Source organism: Eptatretus burgeri, chromosome 9 (genome assembly GCF_056783735.1).
Source record: "Eptatretus burgeri isolate ZD-2024b chromosome 9, Ebu_testis_v1, whole genome shotgun sequence".
In the NCBI taxonomy this organism is placed as follows: Eukaryota; Metazoa; Chordata; class Myxini; order Myxiniformes; family Myxinidae; genus Eptatretus; species Eptatretus burgeri.
Window position 1 is genome coordinate 14967501 of NC_140969.1, and position 21026 is coordinate 14988526.

General features: G+C 42.3%; 1 protein-coding gene across 3 annotated transcripts in view; it reads right to left on the reverse strand.

The window, feature by feature from the left end:
* Positions 1-21026, reverse strand: part of LOC147019606 (SLIT-ROBO Rho GTPase-activating protein 1-like) — a 189221-nt gene that overhangs the window by 47635 nt on the left and 120560 nt on the right. For 2 of the 3 annotated variants that reach the window (XM_085894155.1, XM_085894152.1), the window contains exons 8-15: positions 18674-18775; positions 16809-17006; positions 15967-16051; positions 12097-12124; positions 11622-11721; positions 9770-9830; positions 1456-1533; positions 1176-1310 (exon numbers count right to left, since the gene is read on the reverse strand). In XM_085894155.1, coding sequence (XP_085750281.1) covers positions 1176-1310; positions 1456-1533; positions 9770-9830; positions 11622-11721; positions 12097-12124; positions 15967-16051; positions 16809-17006; positions 18674-18775 — 787 coding nt within the window. Of the gene's footprint in view, positions 1-1175; positions 1311-1455; positions 1534-9769; positions 9831-11297; positions 11329-11621; positions 11722-12096; positions 12125-15966; positions 16052-16808; positions 17007-18673; positions 18776-21026 lie in introns of all 3 variants that reach the window. The other variant, XM_085894153.1, reaches the window with a different exon arrangement.

Below are 21026 nucleotides of genomic sequence, written 5' to 3' on the forward strand. Positions count from 1 at the left end.
ATGCAGTTTGTTCAAGTCGGATGTCCAGCAGCAGCATATGTCAGCATACCCAAATAGATTCACTCTCATGTGAGTATCTCTTTTAACTCCACTGTTAGACAGGCAGAAAAGGGGGAGGGTGGATAGGGGGGAGGTGGTGGGCGAGGTAGATTTAGATTTGTAAAAGGAAAAATAATTTACGTTGAAACAGTGGTCTCCTATGAGAAATGCCTATCCTTTGGCAATGCTACATGTTCCGTTTAAAACAAAGTATTTTTCTACTGTAGAGTCAATACAATTTCAGAAATAACTGCTAATGATTAAGCATGAAAAAAAAACATGTTAAAATAAAACAGCTGTTGGTAACTTTTTTCTGTCCCGCTTTAAAAACAACAATTAAGAGGCGGCTCAGGCTGATGGGATAACTCCCAGCATAGTATGGGTTCAATTCCTGACCAGACCATCACTGTCATGCTGGTCATTCGCAGGCAGGACTTTGCAACAATGAGTATGTGGACCTATGGAAAGCAAAATCTAGTGGGCATTAAAGCTCTCAATGTAGCCTCCAAAAATGTCACCATCATCATTCGTAAGGAACACATGGCTGCGGGTTAGAATCTGTTCATGCAGGGTCACGGCAGTGCAGTTTATAGCTGGGCGAAGGTTCCAACCCAGGCTAAACAGCTCAGAGGTGAGTGCGCATATATCTGGCTATTCTGCCGACCCTTCAAAAATGTAAGTCATTGTGTGTCAGCACACCCTATCCAAATTCCTCTCCTAATCTGTAGGAGGGACTGCTGCACCCACAGACATGATACAAGCCAGCAGCCAGGGACTGTACACACTTGATGTTGATGATGAGGATGATCCTTCCACATATAAATACGAGTCAATTCAGAAAAATAAAGTGCAGGGAGGAAGAATAATAAAAGAGAAGGTAGGGGAGTTAGGAATGGAAGAAGGAAAAGGAGAGGGGAGAGAAAGAAGAACGGGAACAAAGATGAACATATGAGAGAAAGAGCGAATGAGGGAAGTCAAATTGTATAACTTTTCCCTTTTGTGATATGTGTGTGGCCTCTTATGTAATGCTTTCATCAAATGCTATTCTTTTTAAAAGTTTGTCAACACAGAAGCCACCATTCAGCAGGTTAAAGTTAGCAACATGATAAATTGTGCCAGGGATTTGTCAGACTTACGGACACACGTGACAAGTTCATGGAACTTTTCACGAGGGAAGAGTGGGTTTTCAAGTCCTCGAAAGTACAGCTTTAAGACGCCTGCCACCGAGTTAATGTCGTTGTTCTCTTCATCTTCAGCCAAAGGGTCATCACCTGCATTGGATGGACTCATGCAGTTGCGGACGTGACGATCAACAAGAGACCACTTTTGGTCTTTTATATTCTCATTTCAACAGTGACTCAAAGTACAAACCGCTGCTTCAAATGAGCTTTTTTCAGAAATGAAATGACCACTTACCTCGTTCAAAAGCATTTTTGATGTCGTTGACTTCAACCTGAGAACCTGATATGCGAAACATTCCCTGAGTTTGTAGGCCTAAAAGGAGAAAAATATTAAACTTAAGGATTAATAGTTTATGACATTACTCAGCTGTATGATGCAGAGGGAAGGAAGAATGGATATCACACTACCGGTCAAAAGTGTTAGAACACCCCCATTTTTCAGTTTTTACTGAAATTTAAGCAGTTCAAGTCCAGTGAATAACCTGAAATGGTGCAAAGCTAAGCGGTAAACTGCCAGAGGTTAAAAAAAAAGAGTTTAGGTTACCAAAAAACTAAGAAATAATGTAAATTTCAGAGTTGTTAAAAAGGCCCTTTTCAGGGAACAAGTAATGGGTTAGCAACTGCAGCTGTTCTGCAGCAGTGGAAGTAAATTAAGCCTTGAAAATTGATGCAAACAATTCCTACAGGTGTTCCAACTTTTGTTGATTAGTTACAAACCCTCTGTCTGTATGAAAGCAGTGTTGGAACTGAGCTACACCAAGCAGAACAGAGCTACACCAAGGGCTACAGCCTCTGAAGCATTATTTGGACAATATTGCACTGCAGGAAGACGTATATTCCTATAATAATGGCGAGAAAAAGACAATTAACAAAGGAAGACAGACAGACCAAAATCTATATCTACTATATTAAAAAAACAGAATATGTTTGTATGTATGTTTGTTCGTCTTTTATAGGTGGCCAACCCGTAGGATAGAATGAGATGAAACTTGGCATATGTGATCCTTGGGACCGGACATAAGGGGATCAACGTCAAGGTCAAAGGTCACGGGGTCAAGGTCCCCGGATAACGTCAATTTCTCAATTTCATCCAATCGAGACGGGACCAACGCCATTCAACAGATAACTGTACCCGCCCATGGGCGGGTACTTTGCTAGTATATTACTAAAACTCTCGTCTTGTATGTATGTATGTTCCCGAAATACAGCCAAAATGGTACACGATAGCACAAAAATTTTGGGGCGACCATTCTCCTGTGGTGTGCAGTATCAAGTTTCGTTCAAATCAGGCAACAAAAAAAATTATTTAAAAAATCAATTCCCGATTCAGTCAAGTACTCTTCGGGAGAATTTGATCAATGCAAACAACCTCAACGGTATATTTTGCTGGAGCTATCTTTTTTTTTTTTTTTGAAATGATTTTTTTTTATCAACCGCTGTCACAACGGGAACCCAACGGGTTCACGGGTCATCTAGTAACCCATAAAAGTGTAGGTCTTTCCTTTGGAGAAATTGCAAAGTAGCCAAGGTGTCAGTGAGTACAGTTTCCGACACCATCAAAAGACATTTGGAAACTGGAGGAAACTCTGACAGAAAGAGGTCTGGCAGACCCAAAACCACAACACAATCACAAGACAAGTTTCTGAGGGTTAACAGCTTGCGTGATAGGTGGCTCACAGGACAGCAGCTTCAAGCACAGCTTAACACTGGTCAAAGTAAGGAAGTCTCAGTTTCAACTGTGAAGAGAAGACTTTGAGCTGCAGGTTTGATAGGTCGAGTGGCAGTAAGAAAGCCTTTGATAAGATGGCAAAATAAGAAAAAGAGGCTTGCCTGGGCCATGAAGCACCGCCAGTGGACAACTGAAAACTGGAAGAAGGTCTTATGGACCGATGAATCAAAATTTGAAATCTTCGGTTCATCACGCAGGGTTTTTGTACGCCGTTGAGTAGGCGAAAGGATGGTTCCTCAGTGTGTGACACCAACTGTCAAACATGGAGGAAGAAGCTTGATGATCTGGGGCTCTTTTTCTGGATCCAGAGTCGGCGACTTGCACAGAGTGAATGGCATCCTGAACCAAAAGGGCTACCACAACATTTTGCAGCACGATGCAATACCCTCTGGTCTATGCCGAGTTGGTCAGTGGTTCATCCTACAGCGAGATAACGACCCAAAACATACCTCCAGGCTATGTCGGAACTACCTTAGAAGAAAAGAACAAGACGGGAGGCTTAAAATCATGGAATGGCCAGCACAGTCTCCAAACTTAAACTCCATCGAGCTGGTTTGGGATGAAATGGACAGAAGGATGAAAGCAAAGCAACCTACAAGTGCAACACATTTGTGGGAACTTCTGCAATAGTGTTGGGAAGAACTTTCCAAACAATATTTGATTTCCATTGTAGAAAGAATGTCACGAGTATGTTCGGCTGTTGTTCTGCAAAAGGTGGCTACTTTGACGAGTCAAAAATTTATATTAAATTTTGTTCAACAAAACAATTCCATGATTTCTTTTTTTATCTGCAATTGTTTATTTGTTCTCTGCTTTAATTTCAGAGTACATTGAAATATTAAACTGCTTAAATTTCAGTAAAAACTGGAAAAATGGGAGTGTTCTAAAACTTCTGACCAGTAGAGTACATACAATCATACATATACGTACACATTTATTATATATATATATATATATATATATATATATATATATATATATATATATATATATATATATATATATATATATATATATATATATATATATATATATATATATTGTTGCGGTTCTCAGAACCACATGTATCCAACATATAGTGGTCCCAAGACAGTTATTCCATGAATATGCATGTAGATCGTCCCTTCCTTCCCTTTTGTCTAGCGGGACAACAGGGCATGCGTTGTGAGGATCTCATAGTTTGGTTTGCTTACATCATTTCATTTCTAACTTCATTCCTACTCTTCTTTCCTGATTATTCCTGAGGTAAATCTGAGCCATGTACCCCCTTCGCTGTGAGATGGATCATCAGCAAAAGCCAAGCAGGCATTATGCTGGACACCCCTTCCAAGAAAACACAGCCTACCAAATGCACACGCAGCGGTAATTTCCACCCAATGGACGGGAAACACACCCATCATGATGCCCACGCTGCCTATAAATGTCCGAGCGGAGCCTTTGATCACTCAAACACGTAACATGTACCGATGAGACGGAAGAAACAGCACCTTAGAAAGAGCACTCAAACACCATATGAGCATCGACAGCACAGAGCTCCTGTCCTCAAGCGATCCCTCAATTGAGGCCGATAATAGAAAGGCAAAACCACGCCAAGTTGTGCATGATACGGGCTCGTACTTTTCAACCCATTTCTGGACTAATTATATCGAATGGGTTTCGCCCCGCGCACATGATAACAGAATTGGGCGAACTCGAGCACTGGCCACGTGCGTAATGGCGGATCCATGCACACTGTACGGAAAGTGCTCTCAAGGGAACGAATGTACCGCTCGCGACACTTTGTTATCGTACAGAGCAGGGCACGAATGGACACATCTTACTGTCTGTGCATGGGTTCACCATAACATCGGTCCTTCGGTTCTCGCTAGCGGCCATGGATGTTCCCCACGGACGGCCAGCGAAGCTCCGATCAGGCGGAAGCATGTTGTACAGCTCGGGCCACGTGGCGCACACGGAGCAGGCACATTGATTAACCAGCGCTGGTCGGGCCTTCGAGGAGGCATGCAAGACTGACGCCACTCTCGGCCGGTCGTCAGGGCATGGCCCGGGGGTTCATGCAAGGCAATTCATGGCGCGGAGTTCGGAGTGGGCAATTCGTGTCATGTCGTGAGGTCGGAGCGGGATATTTTTGCGGCTTGGGGTCATCTTGCCGGAAATGGAATGTTGCGGTTTCCGGCCATCGTGGCCGGGCCGCGCAGGGGGTCAGGGCCAATCAGAGCGCACGATTCGGGTGACAACACATCACTTTGGGGTGGCCCCCCGCCCCACGCCGTGGGGCCTATAAAGGTCCAAGCGGAGCCTTCAATCGCTCTCTGCCCTGCCTCACCTCCCGCTCAAGCTGGACTTCGTCTCTGCCTTCTGTCGTCATCACCTCGACTCTGCCTCCTTCATTTTCCGCCCACATGACGCTGACTCCACCCACCCACCTGGTTCCGCCTCCCACTCAGTCCACTCGCTCTGGACTCCACCCTCCCAACTCAAGTCCCTCCTTCACACCCACGGTCTTAACGCGAGCTGCCCGAAGCAAGAGACGACGTGCCAGCTGTCAGGGGGGTACTGCACCATGGAGCATTCACCCCAAACGTATTGGTGGCGCGTTCGGGCAATCAATTATACAAAAGTACCGAGAGACCATAGCCTCAACTCCTCTCATGTCTTGCTGCAATACCTCCTCTTCATCGGGTTTTCTGTGTCTGTGTGTGTGCGTGTGTGTGTGTGTCCTGGCGCCTCTCCGCAGAAGTAAGTCTGCAGAAGATTATTATTATCATTATTATTTTCGGGTTAAGTCTGCTCTGTGTCCACTTTCATAAGTTGCTTGTGTATTGCCGCACCACACCTTTCTTCCGTATCTCTGCTTGCACATCCCAATAAATCTATTGGTCATACTACATACCTTTCCTCACCCCCTTGTTAATAAATTATTATTAGAAATGTTCCCAGATCGTTTTTGTCTTTTCCTTCATTGATCCAGCATGGTCCGAATCCGAGCTAAGCTGGAACATTATTCCCAAAAGTCCGTTCCTTTTAGCCAGTACGTCCTTGGCAGTGTCGCTCGGCTGCATATGATCAGGTCCGGTAAAGTGATCCGGTTCGGACAAGGCGTACCGAGGGCATGTTCCCCGGTAATTAAATCGCATGATTAATTAGGTAACCTGGTTAACCCATAGACGGGAGGACACGAGGTCACGCGGTTGAGTTATTGGCGTCCACGGTTGGTTCGCGACCCGCCAAGTCACGGAATTATCCATGTGCGACGGCCTACAATTCCGGAGAGTCTGGTGGGGAGCCGAAATAGCTTCCCCCCTCCCCCCCCCCTTGGTGGTCTTCTTACCCGACCCCCGGCCCACAACATTATATATATATATATATATATATATATATATATATATATATATATATATATATATATATATATATATATATATACATACATACAGTGGGGAGAACAAGTATTTGATACACTGCCGATTTTGCAGGTTTTCCCACTTACAAAGCACGTAGAGGTCTGTAATTTTTATCATAGGTACACTTCAACTGTGAAAGACGGAATCTAAAACAAAAATCCTGAAAATCACATTATACGATTTTAAAATAATTAATTTGCATTTTATTGCATGAAATAAGTATTTTATACATCAGAAAAACAGAACTTAATGTTTGGTACAGAAACCTTTGGTTGCAATTACAGAGATCAGACGTTTCCTGTAGTTCTTAACCAGGTTTGCACAGACTGCAGCAGGGATTTTGGCCCACTCCTCCATACAGATCTTCTCCAGAGCCTTCAGGTTTCGGGGCTGTTGCTGGGCAACACAGACTTTCAGCTCCCTCCAAAGATTTTCTCTTGGGTTCAGGTCTGGAGACTGGCTAGGCCACTCCAGGACCTTGAGATGCTTCTTACGGAGCCACTCCTTAGTTGCCCTGGCTGTGTGTTTCGGGTCGTTGTCATGCTGGAAGACCCAGCCACGCCCCATCTTCAATGCTCTTGTTGAGGGAAGGAGGTTGTTGGCCAAGATCTCACGATACATGGCCCCATCCATCCTCCCCTCAATACGGTGCAGTCGTCCTGTCCCCTTTGCAGAAAAGCATCCCCAAAGAATGATGTTTCCACCTCCATGCTTCAAGGTTGGGAAAGTGTTCTTGGGGTTGTACTCATCCTTCTTCTTCCTCCAAACACGGCGAGTGGAGTTTAAACCAAAAGGCTCTATTTTGGTCTCATCAGACCACATGACCTTCTCCCATTCCTCCTCTGGATCATCCAGATGGTCATTGGCAAACTTCAGACGGGCCTGGACATGCGCTGGCTTGAGCAGAGGGACCTTGCGTGTGCTGCAGGATTTTAATCCATGACGGCATAGTGTGTTACTTATGGTTTTCTTTGATACTGTGGTCCCAGCTCTCTTCAGGTCATTGACCAGGTCCTGCCATGTAGTTCTGGGCTGATCCCTCACCTTTCGCATGATCATTGAGGCTCGACGAAGTGAGATCTTGCATGGAGCCCCAGACCGAGGGAGATTGACTGTTATCTTGAACTTCTTCCATTTTCTAATAACTGCGCCAACAGTTGTTGCCTTCTCACCAAGCTGCTTTCCTATTGTCCTGTAGCCTATCCCAGCCTTGTGCAAGTCCACAATTTTGTCCCTGATGTCCTTAGACAGCTCTCTGGCCTTGCCCATTGTGGAGAGGTTGGAATCTGATTGATTGAGTGTGGACAGCTGTCTTTTATGCAGATAACGAGTTCAAACAGGTGCAGTTAATACATGTAGTGAGTGGAGAATGGGAGGGCTTCTTAAAGACAAAACTAACAGGTCTGTGAGAGCCGGAATTCTTACTGGTTGGTAGGTGATCAAATACTTATTTCATGCAATAAAATGCAAATTAATTATTTTAAAATCATACAATGTGATTTTCAGGATTTTTGTTTTAGATTCCGTCTTTCACAGTTGACGTGTACCGATGATAAAAATTACAGACCTCTACGTGCCTTGTAAGTGGGAAAACCTGTAAAATCGGCAGTGTATCAAATACTTACTTGTTCTCCCCTTGCAAATACTAATATATAATATTATATATATATATATATATATATATATATATATATATATATATATATATACATACATACATACATACATTTTCAGACTGATCATAAGGTTGCCATACATCAGATGGCCATTAATCTCGGGACCTGTCTGCTCGCATTAGCTCGTGGACGTTAAGATCCCCCATTGATCTTTTGTGAAGAACAAAAGAGTTATGGCCGGCACCATGGCCACATTCGAAATTCCTAGCCTGACGACCGCTGCGAAGGAAAGGGCAGGCCACCCAGTGTAATCCTTGCCATGAGACTGCTTTGACAACACTGAACCTACCGTCGAGATGTACATATGCATTTACACATGCGCGTGTGTTCACACACACACACACACACACACACACACACACACACACACACACACACACACACACACACACACACACACGGCACATTTTATTTATTCAATACAACAAGCATACACGTATTTCCAGTTGAAACTCATATGGAATAATTTGACATTTTGTTCACTACTCAACATGTCCACCTTCTCTTTCAATTAATGTTCATTTTCTTTTTGTTAATGAACGAGTTGTTCGTGAATTCCTCGATTCCACGGTCCACAAAAAAAATTGGATTGGCCATGGTGGACACACTGCTTCGTCCCCAAGAACCCCGGACCCAACTCCCTATGATTCCTTTTTGTGGGCTTTCATTGAGGACAGAGTTTATTCCACGCACCCAAACAACTTGGATGAGCTGTGAGATCGCATCACTCGATGCTGTTTAGACCATATCCCATGCCGTCTGTACAAAAGTTATGGCCAATCTCGTTCAACGTTTCAGTTCACATCAACCATGCTGACAAAACAATTTTGAAATTATTTATGCACATTTGTATTTAAATATTGGAACAAGCAGCCCTCCACCACAACTACACAACCCCCAGAACCTCCACTGGACCAACCCCCGAACCATTATTTACTTTACCTTTACAGGCGTATTAAATAAATGTCAAAGAAATACAAATGCTTTGTTCATTTAACTGCTTTCAATAAGAGATTGCCAACCTAATATGATACATTTTTGCAGCATTATTTATTATTTATTCCTCTCAAACATAATTAATTTTAATGGAGACCCTAAATGACACCCCATTTGTCCCCAACGTCTATCTTCTTTATTCATATACAGAACAAGACTGTGGGGTAGCATCAGTGGCTGAGGGTGTGGCTGTGTCCCTGATGCAATGGCCTCTGCTGGTTAGGGCAGGAACTTGTAATCTATTCAGGGTGCCTACTCTTTGAAAGGGCACCGTGGGATCTTTTGCGTCCACCAACGAATACTGGCAGACGGGACGCTCATTTAAATATCCATCCAAAGGACAGCACAGCCAGTGACCACTCCTCATTTTCATAAATGCCAAGGTGAGCCAATGAAAAAAAGCCAAGAATTCACAAGGTTTTGGAAAAGCGATGATAATAGAAAACCTATACGCCAAGAAAACCTATAGAAAACCAAGATGCCAAGGTGAACAACGAATAGCCAAGATCTTGTGAAAAAAGCCAAGGAGTGGTCACACTGAGCACAGCACGCACATTGATGAATCACCCTGCCTGTGAAACAGGATGACAGTTTAGAGCTTTGTCAGGATTCAAACCCAGGCTACACAGCTCAGAGGTGAGTGTGCGTACCTCGAGGCCATCCTGTCGCCCCGCAACGCCTACGAAGGATTGTCAAATTGGAAGTAATTCAATGCAATGCAAAAGCCTTTGGAAAGCAGCTTACCGTAGAGATTAATGTATCTGACGCAGCTCTCCACGACAAGTGGAATATCTTGTGCAGAACCCTGGCCAGACAAGAAAATGAAACGGAGCTGTTTAAAAATGCTGTGAACGAATGGGAATAGATTTTAGAAAAACAATGCAATGACAGGAGATCAAAAAGTTCATGTCAGAGAATTTTTTTTTATATAAAAACATTCTCCATGATCCCATCTTTAACCAAACACTCCATGCCTGTCACACTACATTTGTACAAGGTTCTTTTTCTCCTGGAAACGAACCATCCAGTATAGCTAGAGTACATGATTATACGGATGTACGTATGACATGCATTGTGCAGATGAGGATTTTTGTTTTTAAGTTTAATAACACATGTTGGACATCATTTTTGATTGAAAAGGTTTTACTGTGCACAGGTTTTCCAATTACCACTCATAATACAGCTGGATGTGTTTATTGATATATGAACTCTTTGATTTCCAAGATATACTAAGATGGAGTGATTGAAAGAGGCAGCAAAATCAAGGGAAAGGCCATATACATATTACAAATGCAAAATGTGCGGGTGAAAGGGGCACCGGAGGGGAGATGGCGGATGGATGTTACATCAAGAAAAATCGTTTTGAGAAAAGGATGGGAAGGTAGAGAGTTAGGGGTCAAGCCTGCACAGTAAAAGGGGAGTGGTGACCAATTGGTGAGGACACGGGACAGACGGGACAGACATCCCAGAGGTTGTGGGTTCTAATTCAGATGAAAACAGCCATATAAAAGGATTTTAATTCAGACTCATCTCATGAGATCTGCCATGTGACTACTGGATTGTCAGTAAAATCCTAGCTGGTTGGTTAACAATCTTCAGGTTAGGGGTGGTCTGCCTGCCCCACCTGGTCTGGTCGAAATGTGATGCAAGTTTTTATGTTTTTTATGTTATGGAAATCACCCTAAACAAGGCATAACGCCACTCTATACAAGTCACTATGTAAAGCCACTCATTGTGGTTGACCTTTAGTTATTTCCCTTCCTTTGTTGCTGGTCATTCCGAATGGCCCTTCTTCTGTACTTTCCAATTAAAAAGGAGAGGGTCAGGGATTAGGAGTTAGAATAAATCGGAAAGGAAGTTGGGAAGACATAGGAGTAAGGTGAGTGCAGTGAAGGGAATGTATGGGATATTTGGGGAAGTGTATTATGGTCAAGAATCCTGCCATTTTTGCATACGTAATATATAAATGGCTTCCAATGCAGCTTTGTGAGACGTAAGTTTGCAAGCATCACTGGAGCTTAGTCAAGACAACAGTCTGAGATTACAAACAGCATTGCTGCAATCAGGATAATGGAAGCTGCAGCAAATCAAGACGAGCGATGCTGAACATTTTGGCATGCAAATGTGTGATCATATGTCATTGATATCGTCCGTGGATGATGCAAGCCACTAAATTCAAGACAAGCAAGCAAGAGGCGAGAGTGTAAAAGTCTCAACCAAACACGAAAGAGGAATAGTGGAAGGGCAGATGCAGAAACCCCCACTTCACTACCTGGTTCCTAAAGCGAGAGTTCCTCCGAGCCCTGAGAATCAGGCAGTGGGAGAGGGGAAATAAGAAACAAAAAAGGCATGCACAGAGAAATCAAGAAGGCATCGGAGGAGTAAAGAAAACCTTTGCTCCACCGAGATGACCTACATCCTGCCAAAAGGACAATGGCACTCCACCAGACATCGATGCCCAAGTGCAAAAAGCGTGCGTGATCTGCATTGCCAGATTGCCAATTTATAGGGGATTCGATACCGACACGACATACTGTGACGAAACACATACGACCCCATTCTGTGGCTGTTCAATTGCCGCAACAAGCAGTGATACCTGTGTGAATGAATGCTTCGGGTGACCTGAAAATTGAATATCTGTGCTTTGGGGAGAGGGCCTCTTTGCTTTCCCGGGTTTAGGAGGTAAAGATGGGGGCCTGAAAGAAAGATGGATCATTATGTATAACTCTTCATTGACACTCACAATCTACTTCATGAGTTTTACTGCCAGTTTTACAATCTTCTCTGGGTTATGATGTTACAATAACAGAGTTGGCTTATGGACATCTGGTTGCCAAAACTCGACTACTTGGGCCAAAACGACATTGAAGCATGATGAAAGCACAACCGATTAATCCTCAGCTTTGGTCATGACAACAAAAATTGTGAATAAAAATATTTCACTTGTAACTCAAATGTTTCAAGATATTTTGAATAGAACAAACAACCAACAAGTAGCAATGGTGTGGCAATGAGGGGTTTCTATGATAAGAGTGTGCTCTTTGGGGAAGATGAGTTTGTGTACCACCAACCTGAAAGAGGTGAAATCTCCTTTAGTCCCTGCAACAGATTATAAAACAAGAAAAAGAGCAATCAGAGATTGCAGACCCTCGCCAGGAGTTGTTTAGTGTGGTGTTTGTGTAGTTTTGTGTGGTGTTTATATACTGGTGTGTTACGTAATTAATAAGAGACATAATTAGAACTGCCGCTTTGTAACTGCTGGCAGTGATGACCGGGTACCAAGATGTCCCGGTTTGATGCAACCTCACTTTGATCTGACACCTTACCCTGACCCACAACATTTTTCATTATTATTCAATTGAATTCAGAATGGGATTAAAATAAATTCAATTCAAAGCAAATGGGAGACTAAATAGTTAGTCCTGCATTGGAGTCATCAGAAGGAACCCGAACAAGCAAAGAGTAAAGATGAGGTCATCAGGAGGAACCTGGATAGGATTTGCATTTCAGCTGCTACTTCTCTATCCTCAAACCCACCCACCCACCCATCAAACCCACTATCTCACAGCCAAGTGAGCCTTTTTCAAACATAAATAAATAAAAAAAACCCAGATCAAAGAAATTCAATAATTCTGGCTGCCAGACCATGTGCCTGATCAAGTTGGAATTTACAACATGCATTCCCCCATCACTACGAGATCACGAATGTGATGTTTCACGTTGATTGATTAAGCGGTTCCAGAGAAAACATTATTTAATATTTTCTTAAATCCAATATGGCTGCCAAACCATGTGACTTGTCAATTATTCCTTAACAACCTTGGACACGTATGCCTTGGGGTTTGTGTGAAGTTTCCCCTCAATCTGTCCAGCTGTTCTGGAGAAGATTTTTATATGTTTTAGGGTAAATCCAATATGGCTGCCAAGCCATGTGACCTATTAAGTCATATGTGTGAACCTTTTGTTCCTCATGGATAGGTGGTCATATGTGTAAAGTTTGCCTCAATCTGTCAGCCATTTTGGAGAAGATTTTTGAAGGTTTTTCTTTTTTTTTTTTTAAACAATATGGCTGCCGAATCACGTAAACCGATGAGGTCATCAAAAAAATTTGTGGACCATTTTATCCTTGGATGCCCCTCAAAAATGTTCATACTAATTGGATGTAGCATTCTACATATGCAATGATGATGTCACAATGAAGGAACTTATGACCTCATTAAAAAAAAATCACACATTCCCCATGAGGAGGACTTTCCATGTGCCAAGTTTCAATTTTTTCCTTGGTGTGATTTCAGAGATACAGAGGTCCAGATTTTTCCCTTTTTTCCAACATGGCTGCCACACCACATGGCCTATGACGTCATAATTATCATGAAAACATTCTACATGAGTAGTCGCACCAATGGTGAAAATTTCATCTCAATCCTACAAGCGATTGCAGAGAAAGACAACAAAGTTCTGTGCAAATAAACAAACAAGCAGTCATAGACTGGTACTTACGAAATCGTTAACTTGACCTCTGACCTTGTCTCATAAAAGCTGTCTCTAGAGAAGGCAGCGATGCAAACCAGAAGTTTCTACGATGATTCTGTACCAAACCATCAAAAATCGAATGTTTTGGATGTTTGACCTCACTGTGACCTTGACTTTTGACTGATTTTGACCAAAATCTAATCAGCACTAGCCACCACCCTCCTGAATCACGTGGTGTAATTTGACATTGGTAGCTTCTTCCATTCTCGAGTTACAACTTTTTTTTGGATGTTTGACCCCACTGTGACCTTGACCTTTGACCGATTTTGACCAAAATCTAATCAGCACTAGCCATCAGCCTCCTGAATCACGTGGTGTAATTTGACATTGGTAGCTCCTACCATTCTCGAGTTATCGTGCCTAAAACAAACAAACAAACAGAAACGGAAGTCATCAATATACTTACGAAATCTTTAGATTTCGTAAGTAACAAACAAATGGACCCAAATGTAACACCCTCTCCTTCGGCGAGAGTAATGAAAAGAATGAACTGACATATCCTCTCCACAGCCATAATGGCCAATATCATTAGATTCCTTTACTATAACACATGATAACCAAGCCATATCTTCGAGATATCTGTTTGATCAAGATATGGCATAGAACGCCGAAGGAGTCTTTCTGTGGGTGACAACTGCAAGATCACTGAAATCACTTAATTTTGAGATTGTATGCCATCTTTCTGGAGAGATGTTCACTCAGCGGGGTGGTCGGCAGTTCAAAATACCGCGAGATTTTTTCATCATTAACCAGAATGTCACTCGGTGGAATGCATACCTCCGCCAGGCTGAACAGTTTACGTAAATTATCCCACCGATAGGCCGGATCTGCATCCGGATCCGAAACAAAATCTTGTAGGCTTGTTCTTGTCACCTCCACAACTCATCCAGCGTGTTTTGTCATAATCTGTCTATAACTTTTTGAGATATCATGCTACATATGGTTTTTGGCACCATCTCTCAATGGTGATCAAGAATCACTTAAAATTCTCGAATCCAGATTCAGATCCAGATCCGCATCTTCACCAAAATCTAATCAATTCGTCCATGTCACACACCCAACCTGTCCACCAAGGTTTGTCCGAATCCATCCCATAACGTTTTGAGATATCCTGCTCGCAGACTTACAGACAAACAGACACGGGTGAAAACATATTCTCCGTCGACCTTCAGTGGCAGATGTAATAAGCAGATGTTGCAAAGTGCAGCTTCTCACCAAATTGTTTCGTGTTGAAGTCTAATTTTTTTTAATCAATATACAGTTCCTGCAAAGTTAACCTCTTGTGTTTTAATGTCCTGCATGTTATTTGTAAACACTCCTCCATGAACCAAAGACAACAATGCAGAAAAGTATCCCTTACTTCAAAGGTATCTGCAGCATTCTGCATCACTAAGATAGCAATCAGCATATCTTCCTTTCCCCAAAAGCAGCAATCCGAAGCATCTTCCATTCCATAGAGTTAGGCAGCCTGTCTAAAGCAAACCTTATCACTCGTTCCTTGAAGGCCATCTTTTATAAAAAGTGCTCCAGTGCACGCAAGACCGGACTCGAGGAGTTCAAAAATATATAGAAAAAGCCACTAGAGAGCATTTACTCGCTGTGCACACAAAAGTAAAAAGAAGACGATGTTTTGGAAAATACAAATTCCAGATTTTTGTGGAGAACCGTTGTTTTCAGATGGAAGACCCTTTTCCCATCAAAAGCAAGCGGCGACCAGACTGGGTGGCAAAATGGTTACAGGATCCGTTCCGAGTATGGGAGGTCATTGGTTCGAACCCCGGCCGAGAAGTTACCAAAGGCTTTAAAATGGTACGTGCTGCTTCCTTGCTTGACGTTCAGCATTTGAAAAGGATAGAGCACGGACAAACAACCATAAGTTGGCAATACCAGCACCAGCTTTGATGGCCTCCTCCTACATTGAAGTTCCTTGTAAGGGAACTCATTATAAAATCTTCAACAGAATGCAGACGGCTTCCAAAATTTGGCTCTTGTATAAAGCGAGACAAAGCAGCAGTCAGGGCTGTGCGCCAAGGCTAATCAGAAGCTGAGAGTCCATCATGTTTCCTGCCACGCCACTACAACTGAATCAGTCCCACTCTCGACCGACCATTACCCTTGCATTTAATCCTCGAGACATTCCCTTCAAAAAAATCAAAACAAACGAGCACATGGAAAGAGCCATTACTGAGCAATTCCACTTGGGAGAATTTAAACGTACATGCTCACCATCACCCCATAATCCTTTCTCCGTTCATCTCCTTCTCCCTTCTACTCAACCACCCCTCCTGCCACCCCCCTCTCTCATTGCCCATTACGGAATCCGAAAAAATATCGAAGCATTGGATAACCACAACAAAATGCAGAACAAGAAGAATAACAAGAAGAAGAAGAAGAAAAAGGAAGCACACCTTCTCCAAGGGCTTTCAGCATGAGTTCGTGCTTTGCTTGTAGCCTTGTGATAATATTATTTCCGTGCATATACTCCCTCAATTTCTGCAAGTGTAAAAAAACAAAAAAAAAAAACATTGATGATTTTATTCCACGGGTAAAAAGGATCAGCCAAAGATGTCAGATCTTTCATCGAGACGATTAACGGATCTAAGAGGACACGTCAAAAGTTTTTCCCCTGGAAAAAAAACAAGTGTCTAAGCCAAAAACACGACTCGTGCTCCAACCTCGGTATGAGGAACCTCCCGCGCAATGTGAAACACTGGATAGAAACTACACAGGAAAGGTCTACCATCTGTGCCAAATTTAGCTTCACGGTCAGGGCGAAAACTTTTTGAACCACCTGCAAATTGGGTAAGTACGGTAAATGTTGATGAACTTCATTTCTGGTGCTCAGTTAAGAGTTCAGAGTTAACACTTATATCCATAAAATTCAACACCGTTATTACTTCCTGATTGCAAGGCCAGCCTGAGTGAATACATCCGTCATGACATTGAAAATCACTTTTGGAAGCTTTGCTCGGACTGCAAGGGGAGAGAGGTGGTCTGGCACGGAGTATCGCTTCGGGTCGATATGAGGGCTGGAAAATTTTAGGCCACATTAATTTCTCTGTTCGATTACTTCAATCAATCTGCAATTATTATGAAATTTAGAAATCATTCCATGTATCTTCTTCTTCCTATCATCCCAAACATGGTTGCATTGGCAGGTGGGCAGCCAAAAGCATGCAATTTTCTCTTCAAGACTTCTCGGATAATCAATAAGGGCAAATCAAAGCAAAGGAGTAAACATTTTTCTTGCCGTGAAGTAGAAAAGCTCGGTCTCCTGTTGGTTGGCACGCCGCTTCGCCACGTTGGGCCGACTCATGTACGTCTCTGAGGTGGCCGACTTGACCGATTCGGTTGAGCGGCTGTGAAGGAAGGCTTCGGACATGTCGTAGTCTTCCACAGTTACCATGTCCTGAAGTGTCTGTAGCGTCGCCTCCATAGTTTTCTTAACCTGTACAAGCACAGTTCAATTTTTTTGCACTTTACACAGATTCAAAAGACTATAATACAATAGAAGATTTGGAATCCTTGAGCATGCACTGCAGAGAGCTACTGCCTACTGCAAACATATTCAAAGTAAAGATTTTGTTGAACAACAGAAACATATGAATTGCGCATCTCATGTTACAGACAAAACTAGAACGGCACACGAGAGAAGCACATACCTCCGCCAGGCTGAACGGGTTACGTTTTGTATCCCACCGATAGGCCGGATCTGCATCCGGACCTGAACCAAAATATAATCAGCTTGTTCTTATCACCTACCCAACTTATCCACCTAGTTTTTGTCATAATCCGTCCACAACTTTTTTGAAATATTGTGCTATGTACGAGTATATATCTCAATGGTGAAGAATCACTTAAAAAAAAAAATTAAAAATTAAAAATTCTCGTATCCGGATCTTCAAAAAAAAATCAAATCAATTCGCTCTCGTCACACACCCAACTTGTTCAAGTTTCGTCAGAATCCGTCCACACCTTGTTGAGACATCGTATTACACATTGTTTGTTGCCCTATCATTCAATGGTGAAGAATCACTTTTAAAATTCTCGTATCCAGATCCAGATCTTCACCAAAATCGAATCAATTCTTCCTTGTCACACACCCAACCTGTCCACCAAGTTTCATCCGAATCCGTCAAAACTTTTTGAAATATCCTGCTCACACATAAACAAACAGACAGGGGTGAAAACATAACCTTCGTCCACGTTCTGTTATGGAGGTAACTCGAAATGCCTTGTGCAATGAATGTAATGGTGGAAGTGAAGGGCAATCGGCTGAACCAATAAAGTTACTAACTAAGGTCGATATAGATGTAATTAGATGATTTCTGCAAATTATCAGAGGTTTCCCTTTGAGTTATCGTCTGTGCTGACTCAAGAGAGTGGACTGAAAGAATAACTCACCATTAAATTCCCAATGACTTGCATCAAGCTGTCTGCAGGTGGTGCAAATTACTTGAGAAGCTACATATGCCTTGAATTAAAACTAGTTACCAGTACGTATCCAGGTTACCAAGCAAAGAATCACTTTACCAGGTAACTTGGCATTCAAAAGAGGAATTTCATCATTGGATTTACTTTCGTACACGTCTCTTCATAATCTCTTTAAGATCCAAAGGCGTCCCTCACACAAACATCCTTTTACAGTTACCCCTTATTCGGAGAACACTGCTGGATTGTAAACAACACTGTCATCTGGAAGTCATCAACTTGCAGGGTCAAGTGCAAGCCACAAGCTGCCAATCCCATCACTGGCACCCTGCAATTTCCACTCATCAATCCTTCAATTGCCAATCTCAGTTACTTACCGATTGTTTCATTCCTCATAAAGGATGCTGAGCACATCAAGTGCTTTACACAAAGTAAATATCCTTCTCCCAAATGACAATTTGTTATGATTATAACAAGTACATCTCCATATCCTCCATGTAAGATTTTGGTGCAACCCTTAATTTCACCCTTTGGAAGATGCCGTTGGTATGTTGCACCATATCCAGCGCCCATGCTGCCCGCTTTAACTAGCAAGCAAAGGTAAGTAAAGGTAAAGACAATAGGCCTTTGAAGTAATGTTTTGATGATAGGTGTACATCACCATGCAAAAGACCTCCTCCCCACCTCATCATTCTCAATCCTGAGCGTGGTAAGCCGAGACTGCAGCTGCTGGAAGCGGGCGAGTAATTCGGCTTGCACCGGATGCTGTGCGCTCACTTGGCGAATCTAAGGTGGGGAAGAAAGGAGTCCTCGTGAGATAAAGAAAGACAGCTCGGCATGGGGTTTTGGATCATAATCCCTCCATTGATAAATGACAACTGCATTTGTTTGACAGCACTACATATCTGCTGTGGGTGATCACACCAATAAATAATAAAGCAATAGATATTACAAAAATATAAAGTCAGATACTTTGATACACAATCGTTTTCTTCTACTTTTGAAAGGAAGCACAACTTCCTAACAATTGCACTCTTCCCTACTTTAATCAATAGCAAGTAAGTCCCTGGTGTGTAGAACTTGTCTGTCGCATTCCGTAGATTTATAATAGGAGGGAATAGAAATCTGCCAGTCATCTCAGAATGGTTGGACTGACTTCAAAAACAGGGACATTATTGTAGATATTGCACTTTATCAATGCACAAATTCCATCTTCACTCGAGTATGTACAGCTCTCCCTAAAATGCAGAGAGCTGTGGACAAATTAGTAGAATATTGTAAAACTTACAGAAAACATGAATTTCTAGTTTTGAGTCTGACATATCTTTGAAAAACCATAATTCCTTCAGAAATCAACCACTTCTGCAAAATAGTGATTTTCTGATATAATGTTATATGATCTGCCACTAATTTTTTCCCTCCAACATCACCGCCCGATATTCATTCTTCCTTTATGATACAGCTCAAAAGCCTCTTGTCACTTGGCTGAGATAGCCCACTTGGCCTGAGGACGGCGAATTGGCGAGTTCTCATCATCAGAGCATACCTCGTACCCACGTGTTGGCCATTGTAATAAGATTTCTTCCATTTCATATTTTTGCTGCACTGTCAACCATTAAAAGGCGTACAATTATACGGCCTCTTCTATCATGACGCTCTTACTAAAATAGTGGAATACTTGAGTGAAGTCGATATAGCGGGCCATTCCAAATCCCCACGCTTCCCACCAAAAGCAAAGTTTAACGATGGCAAAAAGTTCCACCAGGAATGACTCAATATCGAATTTAGAGTTAAAAAATAATCTTCTGTTCTGACCCCTGTGACACAAGTCCCCATCCGCTGCTGAGGCATGAATCATGGGGTCAAATCCAAAAAAATCGTTATGTATTTCACACGTCCCTCAAAGTTAATTACATATACAAAGTTTCATTTTTTAATGTTTTAAAATACACCCGTAATTGTATTTTTCGATATTTGACCTCTTGACGCCACCCCGTGTAGCGGAGCCAAAAACGATGCTGCTCTTGCACATTCTCACCATGCGGTGATCATAACTACCAAGTTTGGTAAATTTCTGCACAACCATTTTGGAGGAGATAGCGTGATGGACAGACACAGACAGACAGAGAGACGGACCGATAGACAGACAGAGCTGATTAAAAATTCACCCCATTTTTTTTTTTTGAAAAAGCGTGGGGATAAATTTGTCTTAAGGTTAGTGTCAGTCTGCATCAGCAGAAAAGTCTATCGTGGATTTGAAGCAAATAAGAGCATACTAATTACTGGAGAGAACCAGGATGCTTTGGGCAGTAGCACTTTACGATATCCCTTTTTACCCTTATTCTCTTTCAGTTGGTAATCAAACGGAAGACCAAATACTGAATTGGTGTCATCAGAAGAAGCCCGAATGAGTAAAGTGCAAAGATGGAGTAATCAGAACGAACCTGTATAGGATTTGGGTTTCAACTGCTACTCCTCTACCCTCAAACCCATCCAAGTGCAGCCAAGTGAGCCTTCCAGAAAAATTTCTGAAAGAATCTAAAACATCCATTGTTTAAATAACTACAGCCCGAACAATAACACCTCCTTTCGAGTCAAAGACATCCTTTTTCCTTTGAAATCCCAGTAACAATGAAGACTTTGAATTCATACATGTTTATTTTTTTCATTAGCATTTATTACATTTTTGTTATTTTCGAGGGGGGGATATTTGGATATCGAGGGGATCGAGGGGGGCATTTGAGGGGGATATGGGTTACAGTTTCTGTTTCCCCAAAATCAGGTCACGTACGAGTCAACGGAGCAGGAAGATTGACTTCTAGCTCTAAAGATAATTAGTGAGCCAGTTGGATTTTATTCAACAATCACTCAGCGAGTTGGTAATTATCTTGATATTCGCTCGGTATAAAGAGGTTAAAATATAAACTTGCCATATTACTGCCTGAAGTCACATTTGAAGCTGCAACCTCTGACATGCCGATACACCGTTTTAACCCCGTTGTCAAAATTAATATTGATGCTCAGCTATTTCACAAGT